A 27,056-nucleotide genomic window follows, 5' to 3' on the forward strand; every position below is an offset into this window, starting at 1 on the left:
GCCTTGGTGGGGAAGCTGATGCATTGAGAGGCTAAATGTTTAGCAGTGACCTTCTCTCAGAACCCTCTTGTCTTAGAGATAAGTGAAAGAACTGGAAAAAGACCAATCTCTTACACCATAGTTTGCCAAGCAGCCAGCAGATCATAGTAGTTTTCAGATAGTTCCATTGGGAAGGAACACAGTCTTCCCTCAGCACCTAGTGAATGATCAGAGGTGCAGCTTTATCAGATTTTGCCTTCAGTAATGAGGCTATGTTTGCCTGCCTCTCACAGAACACTGACTAAGGACAGGGCCCTCTGCAGAAGGTGGGAGGTGGGTAAGGAAATGAAGCAACTGTTTTCTTTGGACTCACACGCCTGCTTTCCAACTTTACCGAGAAGCAGAAGTCTGGGTTCAAAGGCAAAATCTAACCATGCGTTGGTTGCTGACCTTGAGCAAGTTGCTTAAACTTTCTGAGCTCTGGGTTTTATTTGTTAAAAATGTGATTATACAAACCATAGGGATGAAGAACAAACCAGTGATTGCCCAAAAGTCGGGTTGGGAATGAATGATGGCCAAAGGCAGCATACGGGTGATGGAACAGTGATTGTAATTGTGACCACAGGACTCTGCACTTGTCAAAACTAATATAACTGTACACTAAAAGGGGTGTGTGCATTTTAAAAATAAATTTAAAAAATAGAATTAAAATAATTTTTAAAGGTCAGTTATAAGGATCTATAATAATAAAAGCATAATATGCTAATTAGACCGGAGAGCAGAGCGACCTTCTGGATGTCATTCCAGACGTCCTTCCCAATGAAGTCACGGCAGCAGAGGCAAGGCAGAGTGGTTAGGGGTGATCAGGCAGGCAGGCAGGCAGGCAAGCAATTAGGAGCCAGCAGTCCTGGATTGTGAGAGGGATGTCTGACTGCCAATTTAGGTCCTATCCTGCAGGGATCCCTGTGGGAATGAGCCTAACCTGGCAGTCAGACATCCCCCAAGGGGTTCCGGGTTCCGGATTGCAAGAGGGTGCAGGCCAGGCTGAGGAAGCCCCCTACCCCCCATGCATGAATTTCATGCACCAGGCTTCTAGTAAATATGATCAAAGGTTTGAATGTACCTGGCAAAATGAATGGTCCATCTGTGTCCTAAGTATATGTCAAGATTTTGTCGTTGTCGCTTTGTTTTTCCTTTCTTTCCACATTTGTTTTTCTCACCCATAAAATGGGAAATGAAATATTACTCCTCAAAAGCATAAAAAGTTTTACTGTCTTCATAAACGTGGTGCAATGATAATATGAGATTATGAACATAAAAACTTTATTAGTAGTCAAGATGTAGCAATTCATTCACTCATTCATTCATCTGCATTTTTGAATTGTTGTGTTAGATCCTGTGGTAGGCCCTCTATGAGGCCTGCTGGATAAGCATAACAGAGCCAGTTTCTCCACTAGTGCACCTCATAGCCCAGGGAGGAAAGCAGCTGAAAACCTGTTATCTGTGTAAAGTTGTGGTGGCTATAGAAATGTTCTAAGAGACAGCTAATGCAGCCCTTCAAATAGTTTCTGAAATCAGACTTGGCAAGCAAGTAGGACATGAGCCCGAAGGGCAGTAGGGAAAGTGGAAGGGTACTGCAAGCTGAAGAACTATATGTGGAAAGATCTGAAATTGAGGGAAACCAAGGCTCAGTCCAGAACAGAGCACTTTTTATTTCCAGTTGGGGTTAGAGATGGCTCATTTTGAAGATGCTAGCCTTCAACTGGATACTGGACCAAGTGACCATTAGGGAGTCTTCTAATCTCATGGGCATATAATCCTATGACCAACCTTGTCTCCCTCTTTGTACCCACTCAGCTATGGCCTTGGTTTTTTTCTCCTCCTTCAGTACCTGGATCAGAACCTAGAAGAAAGTTTCCGCCCTTGGGAGAGACTTTTAGTTTGCTTGCATTTGCTTTTACATAATCACCCAGCTTCTAACCTCGGGTTTTCACTAACAGACAGGAGGTGACAGGAGTCATGGAAGGGGTTCAAATCCTCTGAGGCTGCTAGATGATGTCAACCGCATTACCAGAGTCAGCACTGTCTTCCTGGCAATGCCCCTCAGGTATCTGCCCCTGTGTGGAATTCTTTCATGTGACATTTGGCTGGCAGAAATTTTTCTTCTTCTTGCCTCTTTTATCCCCTGCTGAAAAAGGAAGCAGAATCAACAGTGGGGCAAAGTCCCAGTTCTGCTGAATAAACACTTAAAGGCTAGGACTGATCATCTACTATTGTGCACCAGGATGGTCATTAAATAATCCCAGACTATTTATACATAGCCATTTCCCTCACCTCAGCTCCTGGACCATCCCAACTCTTGCTGCCATAGCCACCTCAATCCCTCCTCTAGGACCTCTGGGACATTCTCACAGTCTAGCTACTGATAGGGTAAAGCTTGCCATGAAGGGCCTCCCCTGGACACTGGACACCAAGTGCTTTATTTGTCCTGTTTGGTTAGAATAAACCAGTTGTTGTATATTGTAAATATCACCTCTCTAGTAGAAGGAGGACAATTTATGAACTTACTTTTCCTGAGCAAATCATTTCTTTATGGGCTTCTATTAGTCAACAAAAATTAAAATTATTATCATTGGTACATGGAGTTTTGGGACTTGTTGACTTCTCAGGTCTCTTTCACCTTTAACAGTCTATGACTCTGTACACTATGATAATATTCAGATTCCTGTATCTGAGGCCAGACTAGTTCCAGTGCTCATCCAGAGGGAAGAGTTGATAGTCTGTATCTAATATGAGTAGGAACTTCTCAGAATCATAGATCCATAGCATTTTAGAGCTGAGAGCAACTTAGAGTTCACCCAGCAGGCTTTTAGAAATGTTTCACAGAGTTCCTGGGAATCCACAGAGGTAGATGAAGAGGGCCAAGTGGACAGGGCTTCAAAATCCTGACTCTGCTTCTATCCAAACATCCCTGATATTTCCTGTTTTAGACAGTGCTATTATTCCTAAGAATTTATTCAAGACTAGTTCTGTGTTTGGGGAACAAATCTTAAAATCCTGTCTTGGCAATCTGCTCTTACTAGGTCCCTAATGAGATTACTTAACCTCTTTGAGCCACCGTGTCCATATCTGTAAAATGGAACCAATGAAACCAGCTCCCAAGGTGTTAGAGCACAACAAAAGCTTTCACCTGCCATGAACTAGGGGTGTGGTATCTACTGGCTGGCTCTAAATCCAATGCTTGGTTACTTCCTTGAGGTGGAACATAAGTTCCCAGAACCTTTCTGTAAAGACTGAGGGGGATGAAATACACACACACACACACACACACACACACACACACACCTGGAACTGCCAAAAGGATATTTCAACAGCAACAATTGCACTTGCAACACTTGCTATTGCTGTGTTACCAAACAAGGTGACAATAGCAAATTCCATTCAACCACAACAGCAGGGGAAGATCACCCTGATAATCACTGCAACACCAGGGATTTGGTTACTGCAAGTAACTCGCTGACCTTATTGGGCTCAAGTCTGTATCTACACAGTAGCTACACAGAAGTTGAATAACCGGTCTTGTTCCTGGCACTTAGGGTGTGGCAGCTATAGCGCTTCTAACGTCTTCTTTAAATTGACTAATTCAGCTTCTCCACCATCTCCCCACGTACCCTCTCCAAGATGGTGTCTTCTATCCCAGATAGCATGAAATGAACAAAAAGAGGTGTACATCTTGAATTACTTTCCTTTTCTAAAGGGATGATACTTTTCTGATGGAACAGCCTAGAACTTCCTAGAATCTCTGCTCCAGGAAACCTCTGTTTTCATATGACTAATTAGAGAATCCACCTACTCTGGAGGCCATTAAGCGGGTGTGAGGAAAGATTCCAAGCAGTGTTCTAATCACAAATTGTATCAGTCACGGCTCTGTAATCAGATGGGGGTTGGCCCGCCCTTGGTGTCATTTTCCAGGCTGTTGGGGCAACGGATCCTTGGTTTGCGTTCAATCCCAGCCCTAAAATGAACTGTCGAGTCAGCTGGGCCAGTCATCTGCTTTCTTTGCATTTCCTCATAAATGGAAATTTTATGTTTCTTAAACATATTTTTTTCCTCAATTGGAACTTAAGCTATGTTTCTCTTTCCCTTATTAATGTTTTCTTGCTTCTGAGCCCTGTTTAATGACAAATTTAGATTCTGGTTCTTATCTGTCATTGACTGGCAAACTTTGAAAACACCACTGTCTGTGACTCCTAAAAGGTCACTGAGCCCAACGCTTCAATTTACAGTTGGAGAAAATAAGAAATAGAGGGGGAAAATCGTTTTATCAAAATCACCCAAATCCTGAGTGGCTGAGCTAAAACTTGTGACTCAGTCAACTGTCTCTTCTACTGTGTTTGTTCACTCATTTATTTAATCACTTAGACATGCATTCAATCTATCTATCTATATATATATATTTTCTTTCATTGATTTCAGAGAGAAAGGGAAAGGGAGAGAGAGATAGAAACATCAATGATGAGAGAATCATTGATCAGCTGCCTCCTGCATGCCCCCTACTGGGTAGTGAGCCTGCAACCCAGGCTTGTGCCCTGATCAGAATCCAACAGTGACCTCCAGATTCATAGGTCAATGCTCAACCACTGAGCCATACCAGCTGGGCAATAACTATTTTTAATTTCTATTCCATACCATGTACTATTCTAAACTCCAGAAATAAAGTGATGAATAAAATTCCTACCCTAGAAACTGTATTCTGAGTAGAAGGGGACAGACAATAGACTAAGTAAATTAGATGAACTGTACATAGGAAGTTAGATGGTGATAAGTGTTATGAAAATAAATAAAGCAGAAATGGAGAGTGGGAATGTCAGGTAGAAGAGCTCAAGTATAAAGCAAGGTCTTAGAAGACCTCCCTAAGAAGGTAAGCTTGGATCTCGACTTGATGGACTTGATAGATGAGCCATGTGGACACCTGAGGGAAGAATAGTTCAGGCATAAACAACAGTAAATGGAAAGGCCCTGAGGCAGAAGCATGGTGGGTGTGTTGTAGGAACAATGAGGAGGCCAGTGCCACTGGAGCTGACAGGAGCTTATAGGAGGTAAGAACTGAGAGGTAACTGGCTAGATCTGTGGGCCACTGGAATGACTTAGCTAGTGAGATGGAAAACCAGGGGAGGATTTTGAGCAGAGGAGTCACATGATCTGGAGGTGGCACAAAGACAGTTACTGTGAATCACAGGGAAGATGGACATAAAAACTCAGTAATGAGGAGAGTGAGAAGGGTCATGGAAGGGAATGAAGGGCGGAGCTGACTGCTCAGCAGAGACATGGAACTTAGCCTGGAGCTTTATCGCTGTATCAGGTCTGGAAGGCTTCCTAGAGGAAGAAGTTTGCAAGAAAAAAACAGCCACCAGATGTAGGGTGACCACCTCTCCAGATCTGCTGGAGATAATCCTGGTTTGAACACTCCTCAGTCCCCGGAAAACCAAGACAGTTGGCCACTGTACTATGAGAGTTTCCTGGTAAAGTTGGAGAGGTGGTGGGAGGTATGAAGGGGTTCTAGAGCAGAGAGAACAGGTTGTAAACATCTGAGAGGCAGGAGAGGGTGATGTTGGGTGATCTCTCCTTAGTACTTAACTCATGTCCCATCACTGCGAACCTGGTCAGGCTGTCCTCACCTGTGCCTGGCAGTGGTGGGCTGGCTAAGGGTCTGTGTGTCGGGGCAGAGGGAGGGAGGAGTGGGATTAGATCTCCCTGGGTGCAGGCGATAAGGGGGCGTGTTGTCTGAAGATAATTTAAAAACAACCAATTTAAAGTCAGTTTGCTTTGTATTATTTCTTTTTAAAAAATATATTTTTATTGATTTCAAAGAGTAAAGGAGAGGGAGAGAGGAAGAGAAATAGCAATGATGAGAGAGAATCATTGACCGGCTGCCTCTTGCACGTGTCCCCACACTGGGGATCAAGCCCGAAACCCAAGCATGTGCCCTGACCAGGAATTGAACCGTGACCTCCTGGTTCATAGGTCATAGCTCAACCACTGAGCCACGCCAGCGGGGCTGCTTTGCATTATTTCTATGAACCAGCCGTTAATGGCCAGGATAAAATCTCCCACCTCAACCTCTAATCCTGTTGTTTCCTTCATTGGTCTTCCTGAATCCTGTTCTTTTTCTCCCAATCCTCATATGCCAACTTTGCTATGCAACTATAGTGAATAACCACACATCCCTAGCTGCCTGAAACCTCAGAAGTCTTCCTGAGGTTTACAAGATCAAGCCCCAATACCACAGTTTAGCTCTCAGTCAAGCCCTCAGAAACCCAAAGCCAGCCCAACAGCTGAAGCTTATCCTGTTACTCTGCATCCCAGACCCTGTTTGCTAGGAGATTCTGTGCCACAAAAGCCGTGGTTTCCTGCTGCATTTGCTGGGAGGAAACTAGTTTTCAACCCCAGCACACCAGATACCACTTCTGTGCCCTTAAGCAAGTCACTTTCCCTCTAAGAAACTCGATATTCTCATTAGCCAAATTAGGTGAATACATCTCTAGACTGAAGCCACAGGATTGCAGGAAGGGCCAAATGAGACCGTGGTTAGGAAATCATCTTCTCACGTGAGCCAGGATGATGATTGTAAGTGGTGGAGATAATTATTGTCAGAGTAGCGGCTGTCACCGTTCTCGTGTTGTTCATGGCAATACATGACTGTTTTTGCTGTCCATTTTTCCTTTACTCCTCCCATCTTTGCCATTCCATACCCCACTCATCATCTAGAGTAGACCAACTTCCTCAAAAATCCTTCCCTTGCTATTCAATATTTAAGCCTACCCTGAACTCTGCTCTTTTGAAAACCTTGCTTGCTCCCTGTGCTTGCTAGTTCTCTCTCCGTAGCCATGTGGCCCTAGCAGCCTTGTGGTGGATAGCCACAGGAACTCTAAAGGCAGGCTCCACGTGGGAGCCTGGATACCACAGCACAGCAAGGGATTGCAGCCTGGAACACAAGCTAATCTAGCCAGGGATGGTGAAAAGGCTGAACTGGACTAAGCTTTACTATGGCACAGGACCTCTGGACATTGGCCCTATTTCTGGCCCTGATTTTCCATGGGGGGGACAGGACAGACAGAGATGGGACACTGGAAATCCAGGAGCTGCCTTCTATTTTCACCCAAATAAATCTTACCTCCTGACCTCATCCTCCCTTGTGGGCCCTCGAAAATGCTTTTTCTCACAACACCAAGGACCCTACTTCCACCGGCAACAGAGGCACCTATTTTTTACCCCTGAAAGCAAAATACGCTGACAGTGCCCTCTGCTGCTTAGTAATGATGCTCTTTTCTACACAGTAGAAAAGCAAGTGAGAGAATGCTTAGTAAAATAAATAGATAGGAATTGTGTCTTTCCCCTAGCCAGCGTGGCTCAGTGGTTGAAGAGGTCACGGTTCAATTCTTGGTCAGGGCACATGCCTGGGTTGTGGGCTTGATCCCCAGTGTGGGGAATGCAGAAGGCAGCTGATCAATGATACTCTCTCATCACTGATGTTTCTCTCTTCCTCTCGGAAATCAATAAAAAGATTTTTCTTTTTTTAATTGTGTCTTTCAGGGTGCTGGGATAAAGAGGACTGGGAATAGCTGCTGAAAGGCCCCAGTACAGGCGAGGCCAAAGAGTCAGATGGCCAGAGACGGTGGGTGCAGGGAAGCCAGACATCTCTTTACACTGGTGATTGACAACCTGTTTGGAATCAAAACATCCTCTTGATTTTGTATAACAAGTTTCTCTTCTTCTGTGCCCTTACCCCAGAAAAACATGTTACTTATGACCAGAGATGCTTTTTAAATCCAATTGTATGAAAGTTAACTTTGAAGGTTTCAAGATGCTTCGTGGGAGAACGCATTTTTTAAAAAAATGTCATGAGAGCTGGAAAAGGATTGCTAGAGAAATCTCAGCCTTGTTTATTTTCCTTCTTGTTAGATGCGCTGATATGTAGTAAAAATAACAATAGACTTTTAATAATTGCCTGTTGTGTGTTGGCATTTTTGTTCCATTATCTCAGTTAAATCTCATGATAACTCATCAGATAGGTATTCCTAGCCCTTTACAGATGAAGACATTGAAAATAAGGGCAAGAAATATGTCCATTATTCCTGAGTTAATAAGAGGCAGCAAGGGGGCCTAAGTGTAGGTGCCACAATCCTGCCTTCTTCCCTATTCTACCCTGACTCCTCTCATGATGGAGCTCTGGAATAGCAGCCAAGCTGCCTGGGTATAAATCCAGATTCTACCAGTAACTTGTAGTAAAGCCCAGTAAATAAATTTCCTTTCTGGGCCTCAGTTTCCCCAACTCTAAATGAGAGGTGTTGGACCAAATCCTCTCTAAGGCCCCTTTCACCTTGCAGTCTGTTACTGGTAGTGGCAGTCATTTACTGAAGTCTAAATACAAAGCCTTGTGAAGATGATTGGTTCTTGAGGGTCCACCCCAGGCTTGATCTTCCCAGTTTAATCAGCTCTGAACAGTTCAATGTTGGTTTCAGATAAGCAATGACCAAAAGCACTCTATGCTGAGCTTTGCAGGCCATTTGAATAGTTTTCTATTTAATTTGTACATCATTTTGCATGTAAATGATGCACCCCCCCAACACACACACACACACACACAGGGTCCAAACCATGATGCTGATTCTGAGGACAGGGCAGGGTGAAATTTTCAGCATGCCAGCTTGTCCCATGTGACAATAACTAGGCGTTAGTTGGTGAGTGCCCTGGTGGGCAGTGTGCCCCAGGTTGATGGGCCCATCTTGATAGGGCAGTGTCCCCAGGAAAAGCCTCTCTGAGTGCTGCTGAGCCTTTGAAGTGGCTCACCGGTGCTTCAACGCCAAGTTCATGGTACAAGGAGCAACATCTGATGTACTTTTATTACTTTTAGGGACAAAAACATTACTCAGAAGCCAAACGTCTGGAAGGAAAAGCTGTGCCCTGTGCTCAGCCCTATGGCCTGGAAGTTCAGAGAAGGCTCCCTCCGAGTGCTCCCGCGAGGAAGCCCGAGCTGCCTGAGCAGAGCTGCAATCAGACCTGGCACATCTGAGCAGGCGCAGCAACCATCTTGCTGAAGACTGTAGCCTCCTTCTGAATCTCCATGGGGTGTGGAGGAGTGTTGAGGCTTGGGGTCATATAAGTCTATGATAATTCCTCCTGCCTCCTAGCTCTACATAAAAAGTGGTCAGTATTGCAAAGTATCTTTAGAGAGTACAATCACTTGGGTTTTTTTGTTTTGTTTTGTTTGTTTGTTTTACTTAGGAAACACATCTACTGTGACTTTGACTTTGGTCAAATTATTCATCTAGTCTGGGTTTCGTTTTCCCTATGCGTGGCTAATGGTCCAGTCTACCCGGCTGCTGTCAAATGCTTAGTGACCACAGTGGTGGCCAGTGAAGGGAAGGGGGACATTCCTCCAGGAATCTTGACTGTCTCTAGTCAATGCCTTCATGCCTGTTCTTCACTGGGGGCTAAGGAGCTAACAGTGTAATGAATTGAAAATGAAGACTACTCAGTGCAATTCTGCTAAAAACACACTTCTACCTTAGATCTGGAGGGGAGAAAACGACTGAACAATTTTTATTTAGTTATCAATATTAACTTCAAGGAAGCATAATTCGAATTCATATTATTTGTGAGAAAAGCATGTCCTGAAACTCTGAACTTCAAGTGCAATAGAAATACTGGGGTCTGTTCAGTAAACATTGCTACACACTGGAAATATCATGAGAGCCCAGAATATTACTCTGGTGACCAAAGCCTTGAAGTTGGCTTCTAAGCCTCGGGAACTCTATAATTTATTCTAAATGTAAGCAGTATGATTGCCTAAGTCTTAGGCCCTAAGACCTTCAAAGGCTTTTGCAAAGTTTAGCAAACCAAAAGCAGGTACAGAGAACACACATGGTAAGTGTGTTGGACACTTATTGCATGGTGTCTCATCCAGTTCTCTGGTGTTAAATGAGGCAAATGGACCCCATTAATGCCTGTGGGGGATGATTTGCATCTAAACATTCCCAAAGCTTCTGACACCTGTTCCATTTGACACTGGAAGCGATGTCCTTACTAAAGTATTACAGTTTTCTGGTTTTACTAAAAGCTTGACTAATTTTACCAGATGCTTTAGCTTTTCAGACAACACACCTGAGCATTGTCAGCTGGCAGGAATCTCTTAATTATTTCCATTTCTGGGATGAATGCGTAAGGATTTGAGTGAGCAGACTGGGCCCAGGGCACGTGAAGCTTCTCTGACTCGCAGGCAGAAGAAAATGCCGCTGGGAGAGCTTGCAGACTTCAGTCTGAGTGATGGGGTTCCCTTCAGCTCATTTGCTCTCCGTAAGAAGCACGGTCCAGGTGGCTACACCCCAGCCACTTACATATACTTGCTCACAAGGGAACACAATAAAACTGTATTTTAAACTGGTATTTATTTGGGTTTTCACAGGATTCACGAGAGGGCTCTTCCCAGGACAATCTATAGAAAAGATCCCAATCCACCCACCTCCGAAGAACAGTTTAATATGAACTTTCCCAACTTTCTGAAATCTTAATATTTTTGAACCCAAGAAATCATCCAGTTCAAATTCCACACTCTTTCAGTTGAGGACACTGTGGTGAAAGGAGAGGTCATCTGGCTCATCTGCTTTTGGGTGGTGGAACAGGCACTCGACACCCAGCTTAACTGTCACCTTCTCTGTAAGCCTTCCCTGTCCCCAGCTGCTCCCCTCTCTGAACTAACATGACCTTTTGTGTACTTGCCTCTGCCCCAACTTTTCTATCACAGCACGTGCCTCACTTTATAGTTTTCATTTGTTTACATCTATGTTTTTCCACTTTACTTTGAATTCCATAAAAAAGGGTTAAGGTCTTACTCATGTTTTGACTACCTCCCTAAAACCACTACTGAGTAGCCATTCAAAACTGCCTGAAGAATTAATTCATGAATGACCAGACCTTTGCTTTACCACCTTCCCTGCAACGGTTCCTTTTCTCTGTGTACAAAATGAAGATTGCACTGATGTGTCTCGAGATAATTGTCCACTTACGTATGGCAAGTGTTTCAAGGCCCTAAAAGAGCTCTATAAATGCCAACCATGATTACAACCCTTTGAAACAATGGGATATATGATTTACAAGTGGAAAAAGATGAGACACAGCAGGTAATGTTTCTTGCCTGGTTCACATTTCTATCCCCACCCATCATCAGATAGTGATTCAGAGGTAAAAACATCAACTTGGGAAGAGTGAGGAGGGTGTAAGTAGGGTCTAGGTAGAATTTCCAGGACCCATGCCATCACATCTGATGGGGCCAAGGGCAATGGCTCTCTGGTGGAACGATAATATTCAATTCCCTTCTGAAGTGGAGACTCAGATGATCAGCCCTACCACAGCAGAAGACAACTTGGGACAAGGACCAGAAATTTGTCCAACCCTATGGTACCCTCGACCTTCTCTGTGGTGACCTACCAAGAACAGGGAGGGCAAGGCTTGTCTTGCTCACCTTTTCTTCCCTCTCCCCAAAGGCATATCACATCAAGTGGCCAGAAAAGGTGACTGTCTATTGACTGAAGGGAGCATTCAGATTTCCTCCCTAATAATGTGTCAGGAAAAGAGGGGGCAGAAACGTTTTGTTTGGTTATTTTTCTGTCGGCCCTTAACAAGATCGCTGAAGGAAGAGGTGACTCACTGAGCCAACTTCTCATACGGCTGAGGTCATCATCCATTGTAGAGCGGAGCCAGAATCAATGATCAGATTGTTCCAGATGACATCGTCTGGCCTCAGAGGTCAGCAGCGGGCACAGAGAACACTGTGATTTCCCAGGGGGAGGAGGACTAGGGGAGGCTCTGACAGTGTGAATCCGCAGCTCAGCCCAGCAGTGAGCTCAGAAGTGGTTGATGTTACTTGTCTCTCTGCATTTGAGGAAATCAACCAGGTCCAAAACAAAATGAGCCCTGATGTCTCCTGTTGGAAACATCGAGTTACCTGGGACTAGAGGATTTGTGGGTGGGCTGTGGGATTCTGTGGGAGGTCACTTCACAACACAGGCTTCTTGGCAGGAGCTGGAGGGGGAATCATAAACATGGGCCCAGTCTAACTGACGCATTAGGGTTTTCTGCCACATGGCTCCTGTTTCCCCCGAATTCTGGATGTGGCAACAGTTCAAATTGTTTTCCCACTTCTCAGCCGAACCATTGTCAGTCACCTCAGAATGGTAATCCTTCGGCATAGGGAACTGGTGAGGTGGCCCCCATTACCTCCTTTCTTGACGTCAGTGAGGGGTTGTTTGCTGTGGCTCTTCTGTGAAATATTCAGCATTTGGACTGCAATTAAAATTCATAGCTATGTATTATTAAATGGTACTGACTCATTCCATGACTTCTCCTCCACTGAATAAGTGCCAAAAAGTGCCGTATCCACCGGCTGCATGAAACTAAAAGTTCCTTGTCAAACAATTTACATTCAGGGCTCCGAAGACAGCACGTTACACATCCAAGAATATCACTCAGTGTTTTCTCAAGGGGAAATTGAAGTTCTGGATTCTTTCTGCTAGAGGGAGAGGAAGATGGCTCCTGAGAAGAACCTTCTTCCCTTTTGGGAGTTACACGAAAGCAGTGCCTGGCTCACAGAATTTACTCAAAAATGGGCTGGTCTGATTGAATTGTGTACCCCATATGCACTATATCTCAGAGGAGAAGGGCAAATGTGCCTTTACACATAATTCAGCAGGAAAATAAAGGAGAAAAAGTTTAGATTCTATAAAACCAACCAATTTTTCTTTCCTGTCATGTATTATTTAGTATTGGATATGTTTGGAAGCATGGCCGAGAGAGAAAACCACCCTAGTCCTTTTCTCCCCTCCTGTTAAAAACAACAACAACTGTGCTTCTGCCTCAGACAAGGACACTCCAAGCTCACCAATCACAGGCTCGCATCTCACTGTCCCCCACCTCCTCCTCTGCAAAATGGTCACGTGAACAAGCTGTGTGTTACAAGCAATGAAATCACGTAGGTGAAAATAAAGCTTTGTAAAACTTCAGGCTTTTTATACACATGGTAATTCCCCAAGAGATAGAGACTAAGAGTCCTTGACATGAAGTGATAAGTTGGGTTTTATAGCCTGGCCTGCCTCAAGCACATAGAATACTGTTGAGTGAAACTAGAGAAAGGCACCCCTTCTAGACAGGCCCAGGTCTGCGGGTCCACAGAGTGGGGAGCGAGCATAATTTTTGACAACTACAAAAGGCAGCCCTTCTTCTTGTGGATGTTGCCCTTTGCCAGGATTCCTGTGCCCACAAGCCTCCTGGGCCAGGCATTCTCCCATCACTCCAATTCTGTCACCAGATCTTTCCGATCTCTGAGCCTCGGTTTCCTCCCAGGCATGGAATTGAACTGTGACTTCTAAGACCTCCTTCACACCTCCACTTTGCAGTTCTAAAAGCTACTAAAACTCAAACGGGCTCTTCTAGCACATGGACTGTCATTTTTGAGTTCAATTTTTAAAAGTCATCCGATGACACTCCCTAACTATTTGAATGAAATCATGTATGGTTTGATGTGGAGCAGATTAAAAATATAAATGCTTTCCAGTATATATGATGTCCCAGGTGTAAAACAATATCGGTAACCTACAAAACAAGAAAAACTCCTCCGTTGTCAGCAAAGGGTGGGAGATATGGATCTACCACAAAGTAGATTTATGGAGGCCTTCACCTACTTTCTGTGGGGCTGAATGTCAGAATCCCTGCTGAAGCCCCTTGCTTGCTCAGAGCACCCAGAGCACCCAGGAAATGGGACTGCAAGGAGCCAAGGGCTGTTTTCTTTGTTGATGCCTTGTTGCCAAAAAACAGAAATCAGATCCTTGCCCGGATCTTCCTATCAGCAGATCTGAGTGCCAGCAAATACTTCCCAGAGATAGCAAACAAATAGCAATCTACCTTTCCAGAGCTCAGAAACTTTTATGGCCTTAAAATTGGGTTTAAAGTTTTAAAATCACATTCTATATAATAAAGAGCTATTATGCTAATTAGTCTGAACAGCAGAACGATGATCCAGGCAACTTTCTGGACGAAGCCAGGGCTGTGAGGGCCAAGCCCCTTGCATGAATTTCATGCATGGGGCCTCTAGTATATATATAATGAACCTAGTCACACAAGTCTCAAAATGTTAGTAGAAATAAATGCGGGTGAATTTGTGAATATTTCCAAAACCAGTTCTTGTTGTTGTTTGTTTGCTTGTTTGTTTAGAGCCAGGCTTTTGGAAACAAGTACAGCCAATTATATCACTTATAGAGAAGAAAACTGGAGCCCAGAAAGGGAAAGAGAGTAGCTCCAAGTCACACAGCAGGGCATGTGTGATCGCGCTGCGATTATAATCTAATGTTCTTTCCACTCTCCCATGATGGAAATGCAACTAGAAGGTTGGGTGGAAAACAGCACGTAAATCACAATGACTCATTTGTTCAGTCTCAAGGATGAATGTTCTTATCACTCACTCAGATCATAAATGGCGGAAAGTCAATGTGAGTTTTAGGGGAAAAAAATTATTTGCTGCTTTTCTAAAAGGCTACAGCCTCTAGCACTGTCCATCAAAGAGGCAGATGACCTCCCACTGTCTAGGGCAGCAGGTTCCCCTTGGCTAGAACCACCCCAGCCCCATCCTAAATAATGTCTCAAAATTGGCACCAAGGACCAGACGTTGTCTGGATGAACACCCATTTCTATTTCTTCAAAAGCAGTGCTCCCAGCTCTTGCAGCCACAGAGCATCTGCCAGCAAAACTAATCATTGCCCAACGTTGCCTCTGGGTCATCTCCAAAGTTCCTGTGGGGCCACAAAACCATTACCTGAAGATAAACCAAATATTTGGGAGAAGAAAAACAAATGCCAGATATTAAAATAAGGCTCCCTTTATTAAACCGACCAGTCCCAAGAACAAGCCCACATGCTGGACAAGAGCAAAGAGGAGGAACCACCAAGCTATGCAGATGAAGACTAGAATCAATTAGAAATCCATTTTTCTCAAGATCAACATGCTCCTTCTCACCCGTGGACTCCACTCTCAGGCGACATGCTCAGAATCAGATGGGATTCAAGATTTTCTTCTAAAAGTCACTGGGGTGAAGATCCATTCTATTTCAAACCCCTAAGCAACCTCCAGAAGAACACGACTCCCAGGGTGTCCTTTCAGGAGCACTGTGGAGGACGGATCGAAGCTTCCAGTGTAAGTTTGTCTTCGGTGGAAATACCACCAAGGCCTTGGAACGGTTGGGCCCCTCCATCTCATGCAGTACTTATCAGAGTGGTTCTTTCTCAGAGCCTGGGGACCCTCGGCCAGTGATAGGTGAGGCAGTGCAGATGCCACCACCACCGGGCACCTCAGGCTCAAACTCATGGCCATCAGCACCATGAGAGGAGGTGGCTGAGAGGCTCAGAGCCAGAAAGGCCTTCTGAAATGACAACACATGCTAGCTTTAGAACTACATCACACATAGTGTACCCCAAAAGGACTTACTCTTTCTGCTTTAGCTCTTGTATCTGCAGCCAATGAAGTGCACGTGTGTGTGTGTGTGGGGGGGGGGGGGGGCGGGGTGGAGATGACTGGGCTTTGAGAGATGAACTGATGAAAAAACCAAGACAGACAGACAGACTGAGTGAGGCTAAGCAAACATCCTTAGGAACAGAAGGGAGATCTGATGACTCGTATTAACCTGTTAATTTATACCATGGCTTTGTACAAAAATAAAAAGGTTCTCATAAGATTATTAACAATTTAAATAAATATCTGATAGAACACTCTTTCTCATTTTTATAGCTCATCTTTTGGGTTGATGTTCAGTTCGTGTTTCCCTTGTTGTTCTTGATCCAGGATTGCGATCACTTCGTCGGCTTTTATCCGCTCCTGCAAAAAAGACAATTTGCACATTTTTGTTAGAAGCATCATAGTCAGTCCTGGTGGCAGATGCTTTCCCAACACTTCCAGGCATCCATCTGTCCATGGAATAGAAGCTAAATCCAGTTAAGGATTGAGCCTCATCTCATCCCTGCAATGGTGCCTTCTCCTGATCTCCCTGTGTCCTAGTCAATCTACTTTCCAAAATTTCTCTCTTGCCAAGAAGTCTTCTATATTCAACTGCTGACTCCCTTTTCTATGTTGTGGTCCTATAGACATCTCCAGGTCAGCTTTACAGTTCAGTATTTCAAGCTGAATTCACTGTTTTCTTCTGCACAGACCTACTCTATTCCTCCTCACAAATCCCCTCTCTCAGTGAGCCTGCTCCTGCTCACCCATGTGCCCTAAAAGCCTGACCATGGATCCTTGGATCTCATCTACCTCCTGTGCCCACCCCTTTCTTTTCAGTGCACATTACTGTTGCCTTAGCTTAGGCCAGGTTTCTCAACCTCAGCTCTACTGACATTTTGGAACAGATCATTTTTTCCTGTGAGGCTGTCCCCTGTGTTGTGGGGTGTTTAGCAGCATCCCTGGCCAGTAGCAGCTCTCCTCAAGTCATGACAACCAAAATTGCTTCTGGACATTGTCAAATGTGCCTTAGGAGGCAAATCAGCTCCCGTTTATGCTTTCATGATCTCTCAACTCAATTGCTATAGCAGCCTCCAAATTATCTGTTCCACACCCCACACCTGCATGCTTCTAACAGAACCCATGCACTTGACTCATGACCATGTCATCTTCCTGTTCACTGCGCGCAGCCCTGGCATGGCCTCTCAGTGCCTAAAGTTCCAGGTCCAATCTCCCTGCTGTGCTTATAAGGAGTTGTTTGATTTACATCATTCTTTCTTTTCCAGCTCACCTGTCCTCTCTCACTTCACCTTACACTCCAACCTCCTAACTCACCTCAAGGTCTCTGAACCATCACTCTCAGAAGAATTCCCCAGTTCAAGTGTCAGCTAAATGCCCCACTCCGCCCCCACCCCCCCCCACCCCGGCTCCCAGATGCTTCCATCATATCCTGTGCTTTTTCTTACCGTCCACATCAATCAAGTAGCCCACCCAGTTGGTCTATCTTCAAATGGCATCTCAAGCCTTCCACATTTTTTCACCTTCTCTCTAACTACCTTCGTCTACAACATGCTGGCTGGACACGCGGAGCAGCAAATGGATGTTTCTCTCAAATCAATAAATAAAAATTAAAAAAAAATAAAGCTATTCTGTAACCCTTTCATACCCTTTAATTCACCAGGACTAGGGGAGGCAGGGTAGGTAGGGCACATTGCTTCTCTCCCACACCCCCAGTTAGAATACAATTCATCTTCCTTAACCAGTTGTTGAGTCTGACCCCTGCCTCCTCTGTGGCCTCTTTTCACACCACTCTCCATCTTGCTCAGCACATTCCAGTCACTGGGTTTCTTGTTTCTTGACCACTTTAAGCTCCTTCTTGTCCCTGGGCCTTTGTAACCTGTTCTCTGCATAGAATTCTCTTCCCAAGGCCATTATCAGAGTTGACTTCCTGTCATGCAGGTGGCAACTCACCTCTCATCAGTCCCAGTGGCCCTCAGGGTGCCACCCCTTCCCCATCACTCTCAAATCAGTGACCTTGTTCTCTTTTCCACACATTTCTCACTATTTGAAAATCTCTCAAATATTTATTCTTTTACAGATCTGTTGTCTTTTTCCACTAGAACGGAAGCTCCATGAAAGCAGGGAATCCTGTCATTTTGCTCACCGCTGCATTTCCAGTGACCAAAAAAGCTACTGTCACTTTGCAAGGCCTCCATTCTATCTGGTACATTGATGTAAAAGTCCTATAAAAATATCTCTTCCTAAAGAAACTGTGCTCATCCTCTGAGACTCATGTCAAATGTCATCTCCTCAATAAAGCCATCCCTGGTTTTCTGTTTATATCCCTTAATAACTATGATCGAACTGCTTCTTGTGTTTTAATTACTCAGGCACCTGTATTCACTGTCCACTTTGACTTGAAGCTCCTTGAAAAAAGGAGTTTTGTCTGTCTTACCTATTCCGTATCCCCTGTAGATAGTCCCTAGCACAATGCCTTATACTGTATGTCATGAAAGTAACTATTTTGCAACTTGAAAACAAAGCCCCATTCATTCAAGAACTTGTAATTGAAAATGACGTCGGATATAAAACTAAAAGGCCCAACTATGCTAAATAACATAAATCTAAATTGTTGTCATGATGCCTAAGTAAAATGCCTGGATGCCACTTTGTGAACATGGGAAGAACAACCTGCTTCTTAACAACAGATGTACACACCAAACTCTCTCCCAGACTGCCCGGGAGACTGCTGCATCCTCTCTCTCCTGAAAGGAAAGACGTTCCACAGCGGGGACGCTACACACAGGAACTGAAGCCTCTGATACTGGGCGTCTTTAAGAGTTTATGATGTGAGATACTCCGTAAGAACTAAGTACCTTTAAAATAACCTGTAACGAGCATGGGAGTTGCCAGCTCCGGTCATTTATTCACAGGCAGACTTCGTCTGCTCAGGGATTCAATCTGAGAAGAGGCGCCTAATTCAGGGACTTTCAAACTTTGCTGCACATTAGAATTACCTGAGCAGCTTTGAAAACTTCCGATACCCAGGTCACACCCCATGTCAATTAAATCAGAATGTCTGAGGAGGGCAGCCTGATGTCAGGAGTTCGTAAAGTTCCCCAGTTGATTCCAATGTAGAACATTGCTTGAGGCTCTGGTCATTTTTTTCTGTGGCCACTAGATGTCGCTATTGTCCAGCGACTGGAAATATTTCCCAGTACTTGCCCTCCAGAGGAGCACCCGTGTTACTGGTTAGGAAGGAGCAAAGGGAACTATTTTCTGTTAAAACTTTTATTTTGATAGAAAATACCTTGGAAGAGAGAGTTGAGATACTTAATAATAAAACAGATGAACTGTTTGCTGAATTGAACACTAAGGAGAGGAAACAGTAAGGCAATTTTTCAACAAGCTATCTTCACTGTCGGCTCACTTATCTAGGCTCCCTAGTACAGAGTGCTGTGGCGGCGTGCTGGCATTTGGAGGTGGAGAAGCACAGGAAAGAAAGGAATTAATCACAGATGAAGGAGATTGCTCAGTGTCCCTTGAAGTTTTCAGAACTCTCTGTGCTCCTTTCCCTCAGTTGGGACCATTTCTTTTTCTCTTTCTGAACTTTTAACATGCTTTTCTTTTTCTTTAAAAAATATTTTAAAAAATGTTTTATTGAATTTTAGAGAGAGAGAAGGGAGAAGGAGAGAGAGAAACATTGATATGAGAGCGGAACATCAATAGGCGGCCTCCTGTACTTCCCCCTCTCCCCCACCAAGGGGCATTGAGCCTACAACCTACCCAGGCATGTGCACTGACAGGAAATCAAATCAGCAACCTCTAGGTGCATGGGACAACACCCAACCAACTGAGCCACACCAGCTAAGGCTATATATGCCTTTCTTGATTCCCATACAACTCATACTGCTGTCTTCTCACTTTCTACTTCCTTGTCGACCTCCCCAAGCTCCTCCTGGTCAGGTACTATGTTTTGTTCCCCTTTGTCCCCACACCTCCACCCCTCCCCAGGGCCTACCTAGCAGAGTTTCTCAGGCACAGTAGTAGCTCTTCTGTAAACATTTGTTAAATATATGAATGAATGCTTAAAATATGGGTGAGTTAGGTTTGATGGCAAAAAAGTATATGAGAAACCCTGTTAATTTTAAACAGTTTCTGATTAAATTGGATTCAATTTAGGGATCTAAAGAGGAAAATTGGATGGAATGTCATTTTATTTATTTTTTAATTAATTTTTAAATATAGTTTTGATTTCAGAGAGGAAGGGAGAGGGAAAGAGAGAAACATCAATGACAAGAAAGAACCATTGATCGGCCATCTCCTGCATGCCCCCTACTGGGGGTTGAGCCGGAATCAAACCTGGGACCTTTCAGTCCACAGGCCAATGCTCTATCCACTGAGCCAAACCAGCTAGGACAGGTGGAATGTCATTTTAAAGAATAGAATTCATCTACAGTTGGGGCCAGAGAAGACTTGGAAGCTGTCCAGTTGAAATTTCCATTTCAATTTCAGCATTCCATGCCAAGCAGCTGCTAAGGCTTTGATTGGAGCCATCCTGTGATGAGGAACTCACTACTTCCAAAGCAGACAATTTCAACAAACAGTGGTGATGATTTATAAGTTATTTCTAATATGTTAAATCCAACTTTTTTTCTAGGGAATTCGACCCATTGGTCTTCATTTATTCCTCTGCAACTTCACAGATAGACCCTATCTCCTCTGCCTAAGGGCTTCCACAGGATAAGATCCTGGTCTCTTAACCAGGCTAAGTGTCCTCAGCTGCTTCCCATATAATAAGAACAATATTTTAATATTTATTTACATCATGGAATATTAAGCAGCTGTAAAGAAAGGATCTCTTACCCTTTCAGACAGCATGGAGGGACCTGGAGAGTATTATGCTAAGTGAAAAAAGCTAGTCAGAGGAAGAAAAGTATCACATATCTCACTCACATGTAGAATGCAGTAAACAAAATAAACTGATGAACAAAATAGATCCAGAGACATCGAAACATAGAACAATCTGATGAATCTCAGAGGGAAGGCAGGGGTGGGTGGGTAGGTAGGAAGAGATTAACCAAATAATATATATGCATATATGCATAACCCATGGACACAGACAATAGTGTGGTGAAAGCCTGGGGCAGGGGAGGGCTAGAAGGGGCCAATGGGGAGGAAGATGGGCATCTGTAATACTTTCAACAATAACGATAATTTAAAAAAAAAAACCAAAAAGAATTGCCTTCATCCTCTCTCTCCTTTCCCCCTCACCCACACCACAAATATTAGATGATCAGAAAAATTTGCTCTTGCATAAAAGACGGTCTGTGTTAGAAACACAGAGAAAGGATTCTATAACAGCTATAAAAGGATTTTTGTTTGTTTCCCATGTTCTCTAAGGTTTTTGAGGGGTTATTCAAGAACTTAAAGGACTTTTCAGATAAATCAGTTTATGAAGCAGGTCTATGAGGCATCTAACTGGCTTTCTGGGTGGGACACTCACCAATTCTCTATAAATTGGGTCCAAGGTAAACCACAGAGCCACAGCACACCTCTGGCCCTTGGTGACTGCCTTCACCCCATGCGGGTTCTCCCCTCCAGATGAGAAGCTGATCATCCGTCCACACTTCGGTTTGATAGAAGCCTGGGGGGAAAAAAGTAAAACTCAGACTCTCAATTCCTTTGTCACAAACATCTCTACAACCCCTGTTCTTTATCCTTCTATGAGAGTATTTGGGTCAAGTGTTAAGTCAAAGAATAATGGAACCCTGAAGTTGAAGAAGACACAGATTATTTCAATTGCCTCATCTGTAAAACAAAGGTAGGTCAAAATAATACTAACTCAGAAAATAAAAGTATTCAGGTGAAGGCCTCAGGTGGGGGGCAGGGGTTGGGTAGAGGAGGACAAAGGGGGACACCCGTAATACTGTCAAAAATTCTTAAAAATGTCTGAGACCGAGGGGAGTGTGTGTGTGTGTGTGTGTGTGTGTGTGTGTGTGTTAAAGGAAAGAGCAGAGAAAAGGAGTCAGTTTCCAGTCTTCTTTTTTAAAAAGTTTTAAATATATTTTTATTGATTTCAGAGAGGAAGGGAGAGGGAGAGAGAGATAGAAACATCAATGATGAGACTCATTGATCAACTGCCTCCTGCACACAGGTACTGCCCACAACCTAGGTACTGGCCCTTGACCCCAATCAAACCCAGCACCCTTTGGTCCACAGGCTGATGCTCTATCCCAGTGATGGCGAACCTATGACATGCATGTCAGAGGTCACACGCGAACTCATTTTTTTGGTTGATTTTTCTTTCTTAAATGGCATTTAAATATATAAAATAAATATCAAAAATACAAATCTTTGTTTTACTATGGTTGCAAATATCAAAACATTTCTCTATGTGACACGGCACCAGAGTTAAGTTAGGGTTTTTCAAAATGCTGCCACGCCGAGCTCAAAAGGTTCGCATCACTGCTCTATCCACTGAGGCAAATCAGGTAGGGCCCAGTTATTCTTCTTAATAATGAGGGGTGATTTGTCTTTGCTAGGGGAAGTTGCTTATGTTAAATAGCTTTACCAAGATAACTTTTCTGATGGCAATCTAGAGAGTTTAGCAGTTACTGGTACCCTCAGTATCTATCTGATTTCATTTTTCTGAAGAAGAAATTTATTGTACATCTCCACATAAAACCAGAAAAATAAATACTACCCAATGCACATTGCATAGGATGGTGTTAAGACCTGGTTTCAAGTTTTCTGGCTGCTCATTCCCTGGCACTGGTCAGGACTCACTCAACACACAAAGTTGCCGTCACTTCTGTGTGATTCCTGAATCTCAGCATCAACTTCTTAAAATACTTCTTACAAGAAAGGGCATGAGGACAATGGTGTGCTTTCACTCTGATGTAAGAGGGAGGATGGAAAGCATTTTCACACATGAAGAACTTTGGGAAAGTTTTACAGTGGTTCTCAACCTTGGCTGCATATTAGAATCACCGGGGAATCTTTTTAAAATCCTGATTTGTGGGCCTCATCCTCCGGAAATTCTGTTGCTTTGTTACTAATGTTGTGGCCCCACCCCATAACAAAGAAACAGAATTTCAGGAGCATGAGGCCCAGAAATCAGGATTTTAAAAAGATTCCCAGGTGATTCTAATGTGCAGCCAAGGTTGAGAACCACTGGTTTAGGAAAAGAAGCTATCAACTGCCTGAAGCAGTTGGAATTGACTACAGGTGTGTGGACTCACAGAGTCTCTGGGACTAACGTTACCATACAGACAGCCTCACATGTTACATATCAGGTTCTTGGAGGAATGGACAAGCCCGATTGATGACTCTGCTTCTGTAGGAAAATATGTTCTGAAGCACAGATAAGTGATTGTAAACATACTATAGAACACAGCTCCAGAGTGATTTTAATTTTTTATGAAGCAAATGAAACTCATTAAATTTTATCTTTTGGAAACTTGCACAGAGAAACCCAAATCCCTAAATACCCATGTTTCACAGATAAATGCTGCTTTTGAAATAATCCATGTATCTTCCCAGTATAATAAAAGCAAGCGTCTTTTGCTTTTCATCTAACGGCTGATGACATGTCAGAGAAGCCTTTGACTGGAGTAAACATAAACCTTAGCCATCATTCAGTTAATTATATTATTTTCAAATTTTTCAAAAATAAAGACATTAACCCCTTGGTGTAGTCCCAAACTGGGTTATTTCCCTAGTTTGTCTGTCCCTCCAGGGGCAAAGAAGGGGAAGCTGAAAAGGAAAACTACCCATTTCTCTTTGTTATTGGGACCAGTTACCTAGGAATTTTGATTACCTACAAAATGAGAACTCTACCATATAAATTCATCTGAAGTAGAAATAATTTGGGAAATAAATCTCCCAACTTGGAGATTTTGAATAAAAACTTTCTTTAAATCAGGTTTGTCTTTTACTTTTGAGGGGAAAGAATGGTTATAGTCAGTAATTTTAAAAATAGCTAAGTTCTTAAAGGGATAGAACCATTAAAGTGGAGTGTTATCTACTTTCACATAATTAAAAAACAGGATAACGATTAATTCACTTACCAAAATGAATTAACAAACAAAGCAGACTCATAGATACAAAGAACAGACTGACAGCTATCAGAGGGAAGAAGGTTGGGGGGTTGGGTGTAAAAGGTAAAGGGATTAAAAAAAAACACCCAGCACCCTCCCCCATAGGCTCAGACAACAGTATGGTGATTACTAGAGGGAAAAGGGGATGGGGGAGGTAGAAGAGGGTAAAGGAGGGATAAATGGTGATGGAAGGAGATTTAACTTTGGGTGGTGAACACACAATACAATATACAGATGATGTATGGTATACCTGAAACCTATATAATTTTATTAACCAATGTCATCCCAATAAATTAAATGAAAATTAAAAGTATATATAAAATAAAAAATAAAATAAAAGCTCTGAATACAAAAAAAAAATAAAAATATCCAGTTAATTTGCATTCAACAATGAATGAATTACTGATTTGGACACTTTCAAACACTGAGCATTTCCAAATCTGGCCACAAGGTGGAGTAGAAGCAAAGAAATCTTTTCAACCACCAGTCTGATTTTCTTTCCACCTGGGCAAGATGCATTTTTCAACCTCAGTTTCAGTGTTAGCAGAGCTCAACAATCAAATCCTTCTGCACAGAGGCTCTTCAAAATATGAGAATTTTGTATAGTAACTTTAAAATCCAACCCAGACCACCCATCTTGATTTAATTTCCCAGATAATGAAGCATCACACTACTCCCATGTTAGTATTTAGCCTTTTTACCAAAAAGTATAGGAACGATAGCCTTTTAAATATACATTATTATATTAAATTGTATTAAATATTATTTCTTAATAATAACAATGATCCTGGACAATTTTAACCAGATCCTTATATTTCCTCTTTTACAGTAACATACAGTTTTTGAATACCATCGAGTCTAGCAGTATTTCATTAATGATAAATGACTGTTTCACTATTTTTAAAAAATATGTTGTTATTGATTTTAGGGAGAGAGGAAGAGAGAAAGAGAGAGAGAGGAACATCAATGTGAGAGAGAAACATCAATTGGTTGCCTCCCGCATACCCCCTGACCAGGGACTGTACCCTCCTGCACACACCCTGACCAGAGCATGTGCCCTGACTAGGAATCAACCAGCAAGTTTTCAGTGGTGCTTGAGATGACACTCAACCTAATGAGTCACATTGGCCAATGCATGGCTGTTTCACTATTAAGAAAAATATGTAAAATTTGAGGAGAAAATCATAAAACTAAGAAAATGTTGCAGAAATAGCATATATAATGCAAAATCCTTGAAGTTTGTCACATGCATGCCTCAACTATTTATATTTTGTATAGAGAAAAGAGATCTCTCATGGTCTATTTATAATTCAAGGCCCAGTGCACGAAATTTGTGTATGGGTAGGGTCCCTGGGTCTGGCCGGCGATCAAGGCCGACTGGGGCCTTCCAATTGCCAGCCAGGACCTCCCTTCCCTGACTGCCAGCTGCCAGACAGGACATCCCTTCATTCTGTGCTGCCTGCTGGTGGTCAGCGCATGTTATAGCAAGTGATTGATCTCCCAGTCTAACTCCCATGGGGACAATTCGCATATTACGTTTTTATATATATAGATTATCTCCTCAATTGGAAAACCTGTTTTTCTACATAAGTATCCTCTTTGCTGAAAGACCAGAGCATACTTCCCAAGTGGTCTGTAAGTGCTCTGCAGTCTGCTTTTCCAAAGGCATCAGTTGGCTTAGAAAGATGACAGTTAAATTTAACTTTTGATTTTCACCTATGAAGGTATGTTTGGAATCTCATCCAAAACATGTCATGTGACCACACACACAAATGTGTGCATATGTGAATGTATATATCAATGTTCAGGTATAGGTTTATTTGCAATCATAATCATACATACACATTCACACATTCACACCAATATATATACATACACACACATAAATGTGCACATGCATAATAGCTCTGATAACTCGGGTCTGATGGCCAATAATCAATCCAAGTATGTACAACACCAGATTACTTGAAAGTCACTCTGTGGAATCCTTGGACTTGCCCTAAACTTGGGTGACTTAGGAATTAGTATATTTATGCTTCCACCAGATTATAATCGGAAGACTGAGGTTCTACTTCCAAGTCTAACTTAACTTATATGAGGATCAGGAAATCCTTAATATTTCTATTCTTTAACTTACTTATCTTTAAAATGGACAGGAAGATTTCTATTTTGAAGGTTACATTTCTAACATTTTATGATGCATAAATCGACTGGGATTCTTTGCACCTCTTGAATTCTTGATCTCAGATATATTTAAAACCCAACTGTCTCAGTCCTTGTAAAATGGCAAAACTGACATAAAAATACTGAATAAATATACTGAAAAAACTAGAGAATAAGTTTACTTACCATGGACACAGATAATAGTATGGGGAAGGTTTGGGGAGGGGCAGGGGTTGGGTGGAGGGGGGGAGGCAGAAAAATGGGAGACATCTGTAATATTTAAACAACAACAAAAAATAAAGAATAGGTTTACTTACAGTCACAGTCTTGGCATCCATTTCAGTGAATATGAATTCTCCTCCTTCAAAGTCGTCATTCATGTATAGCAGAGCACTATACGAAGAAAGGGGAATCATTTGTACTATTAATATGCTTACAACATCATTACCACAGAATACTGAAGATTGCTGATGAATTGACCATTCTGATTGGTAAGTTTCCTTTGAACTAGACATTGAAATAATTGACCCTCCTAACCTCAAGAGTAAAATCAAATGTAGTTTGGATCATACCCTTGAAGTATTTATTCCACTTAGTTAATTTTTAATTATAGTTTAAAGCTCATCTCACATTTCACTTCCTTCAGAGAAAACCTAACTGGATTTAATCTAGCTCTTTGAACCTGCTCATACTACTTACAACTCTCTTCTTCCCTGTCATACTAGTAACTCTACAGAATGTATTTTTTCCCTAACTGGAGAGCTCCAAGAGGTGTAGCTTAGCTTTGCAGATAGAGGGCGCTCAATAAATGTTTCTGTATAGAGCACAGAGTAATAATAATTAACACACTATTACCTATATGGTGACTACAAATCCTGACTCTTCTCTTTACACATGAAAATATCTTTCAATAAGAGAAAACATTTTTCCCTCTTGAGTGTCCAGTTTCGTATTGATAAAATGCAGACATAGATAAGTGATGTGATAAGATCCCTCTGCATAAAGAATATGTTTCAGTGAATGCTAAGGGAATCATATATACTTTATTTTTATATTAAAACAAAATGGACATTTTGTGGAATAGAATAAGAAAAATATGCATGCATTTTTAAGATTAAAATATGAGATGAAGTCACTTCTCAATTGTGACAGCTGCTTCAAAAGATTATTTGAGGCACTCTGCTTCCTAGCGATGAATGTGATGACAAGCAAAAAAGATCAGCTTTCTAGTTTCCATGGGCTTTTGATAACTGTTGGACAAAAGCTTGGCTTTGC

General features: G+C 42.6%; 1 protein-coding gene across 3 annotated transcripts in view; it reads right to left on the reverse strand.

Moving 5' to 3' along the window:
• Positions 1-14,889: 14,889 nt before the first annotated feature.
• The window catches only part of P3H2 (prolyl 3-hydroxylase 2), a 168,158-nt gene continuing 155,991 nt past the window's right edge, over positions 14,890-27,056 (reverse strand). For all 3 annotated transcript variants that reach the window (XM_059687377.1, XM_059687375.1, XM_059687376.1), the window contains 3 exons: positions 26,099-26,174; positions 21,023-21,163; positions 14,890-15,897 (listed from right to left, as the gene is read on the reverse strand). In XM_059687377.1, the coding sequence (XP_059543360.1) occupies positions 15,805-15,897; positions 21,023-21,163; positions 26,099-26,174 (310 nt within the window). In that variant the 3' untranslated portion in view covers positions 14,890-15,804. The remainder of the gene's footprint in view (positions 15,898-21,022; positions 21,164-26,098; positions 26,175-27,056) is intronic.

The sequence above is a fragment of the Myotis daubentonii genome, chromosome 3 (assembly GCF_963259705.1).
Source record: "Myotis daubentonii chromosome 3, mMyoDau2.1, whole genome shotgun sequence".
NCBI classification, from domain to species: Eukaryota; Metazoa; Chordata; class Mammalia; order Chiroptera; family Vespertilionidae; genus Myotis; species Myotis daubentonii.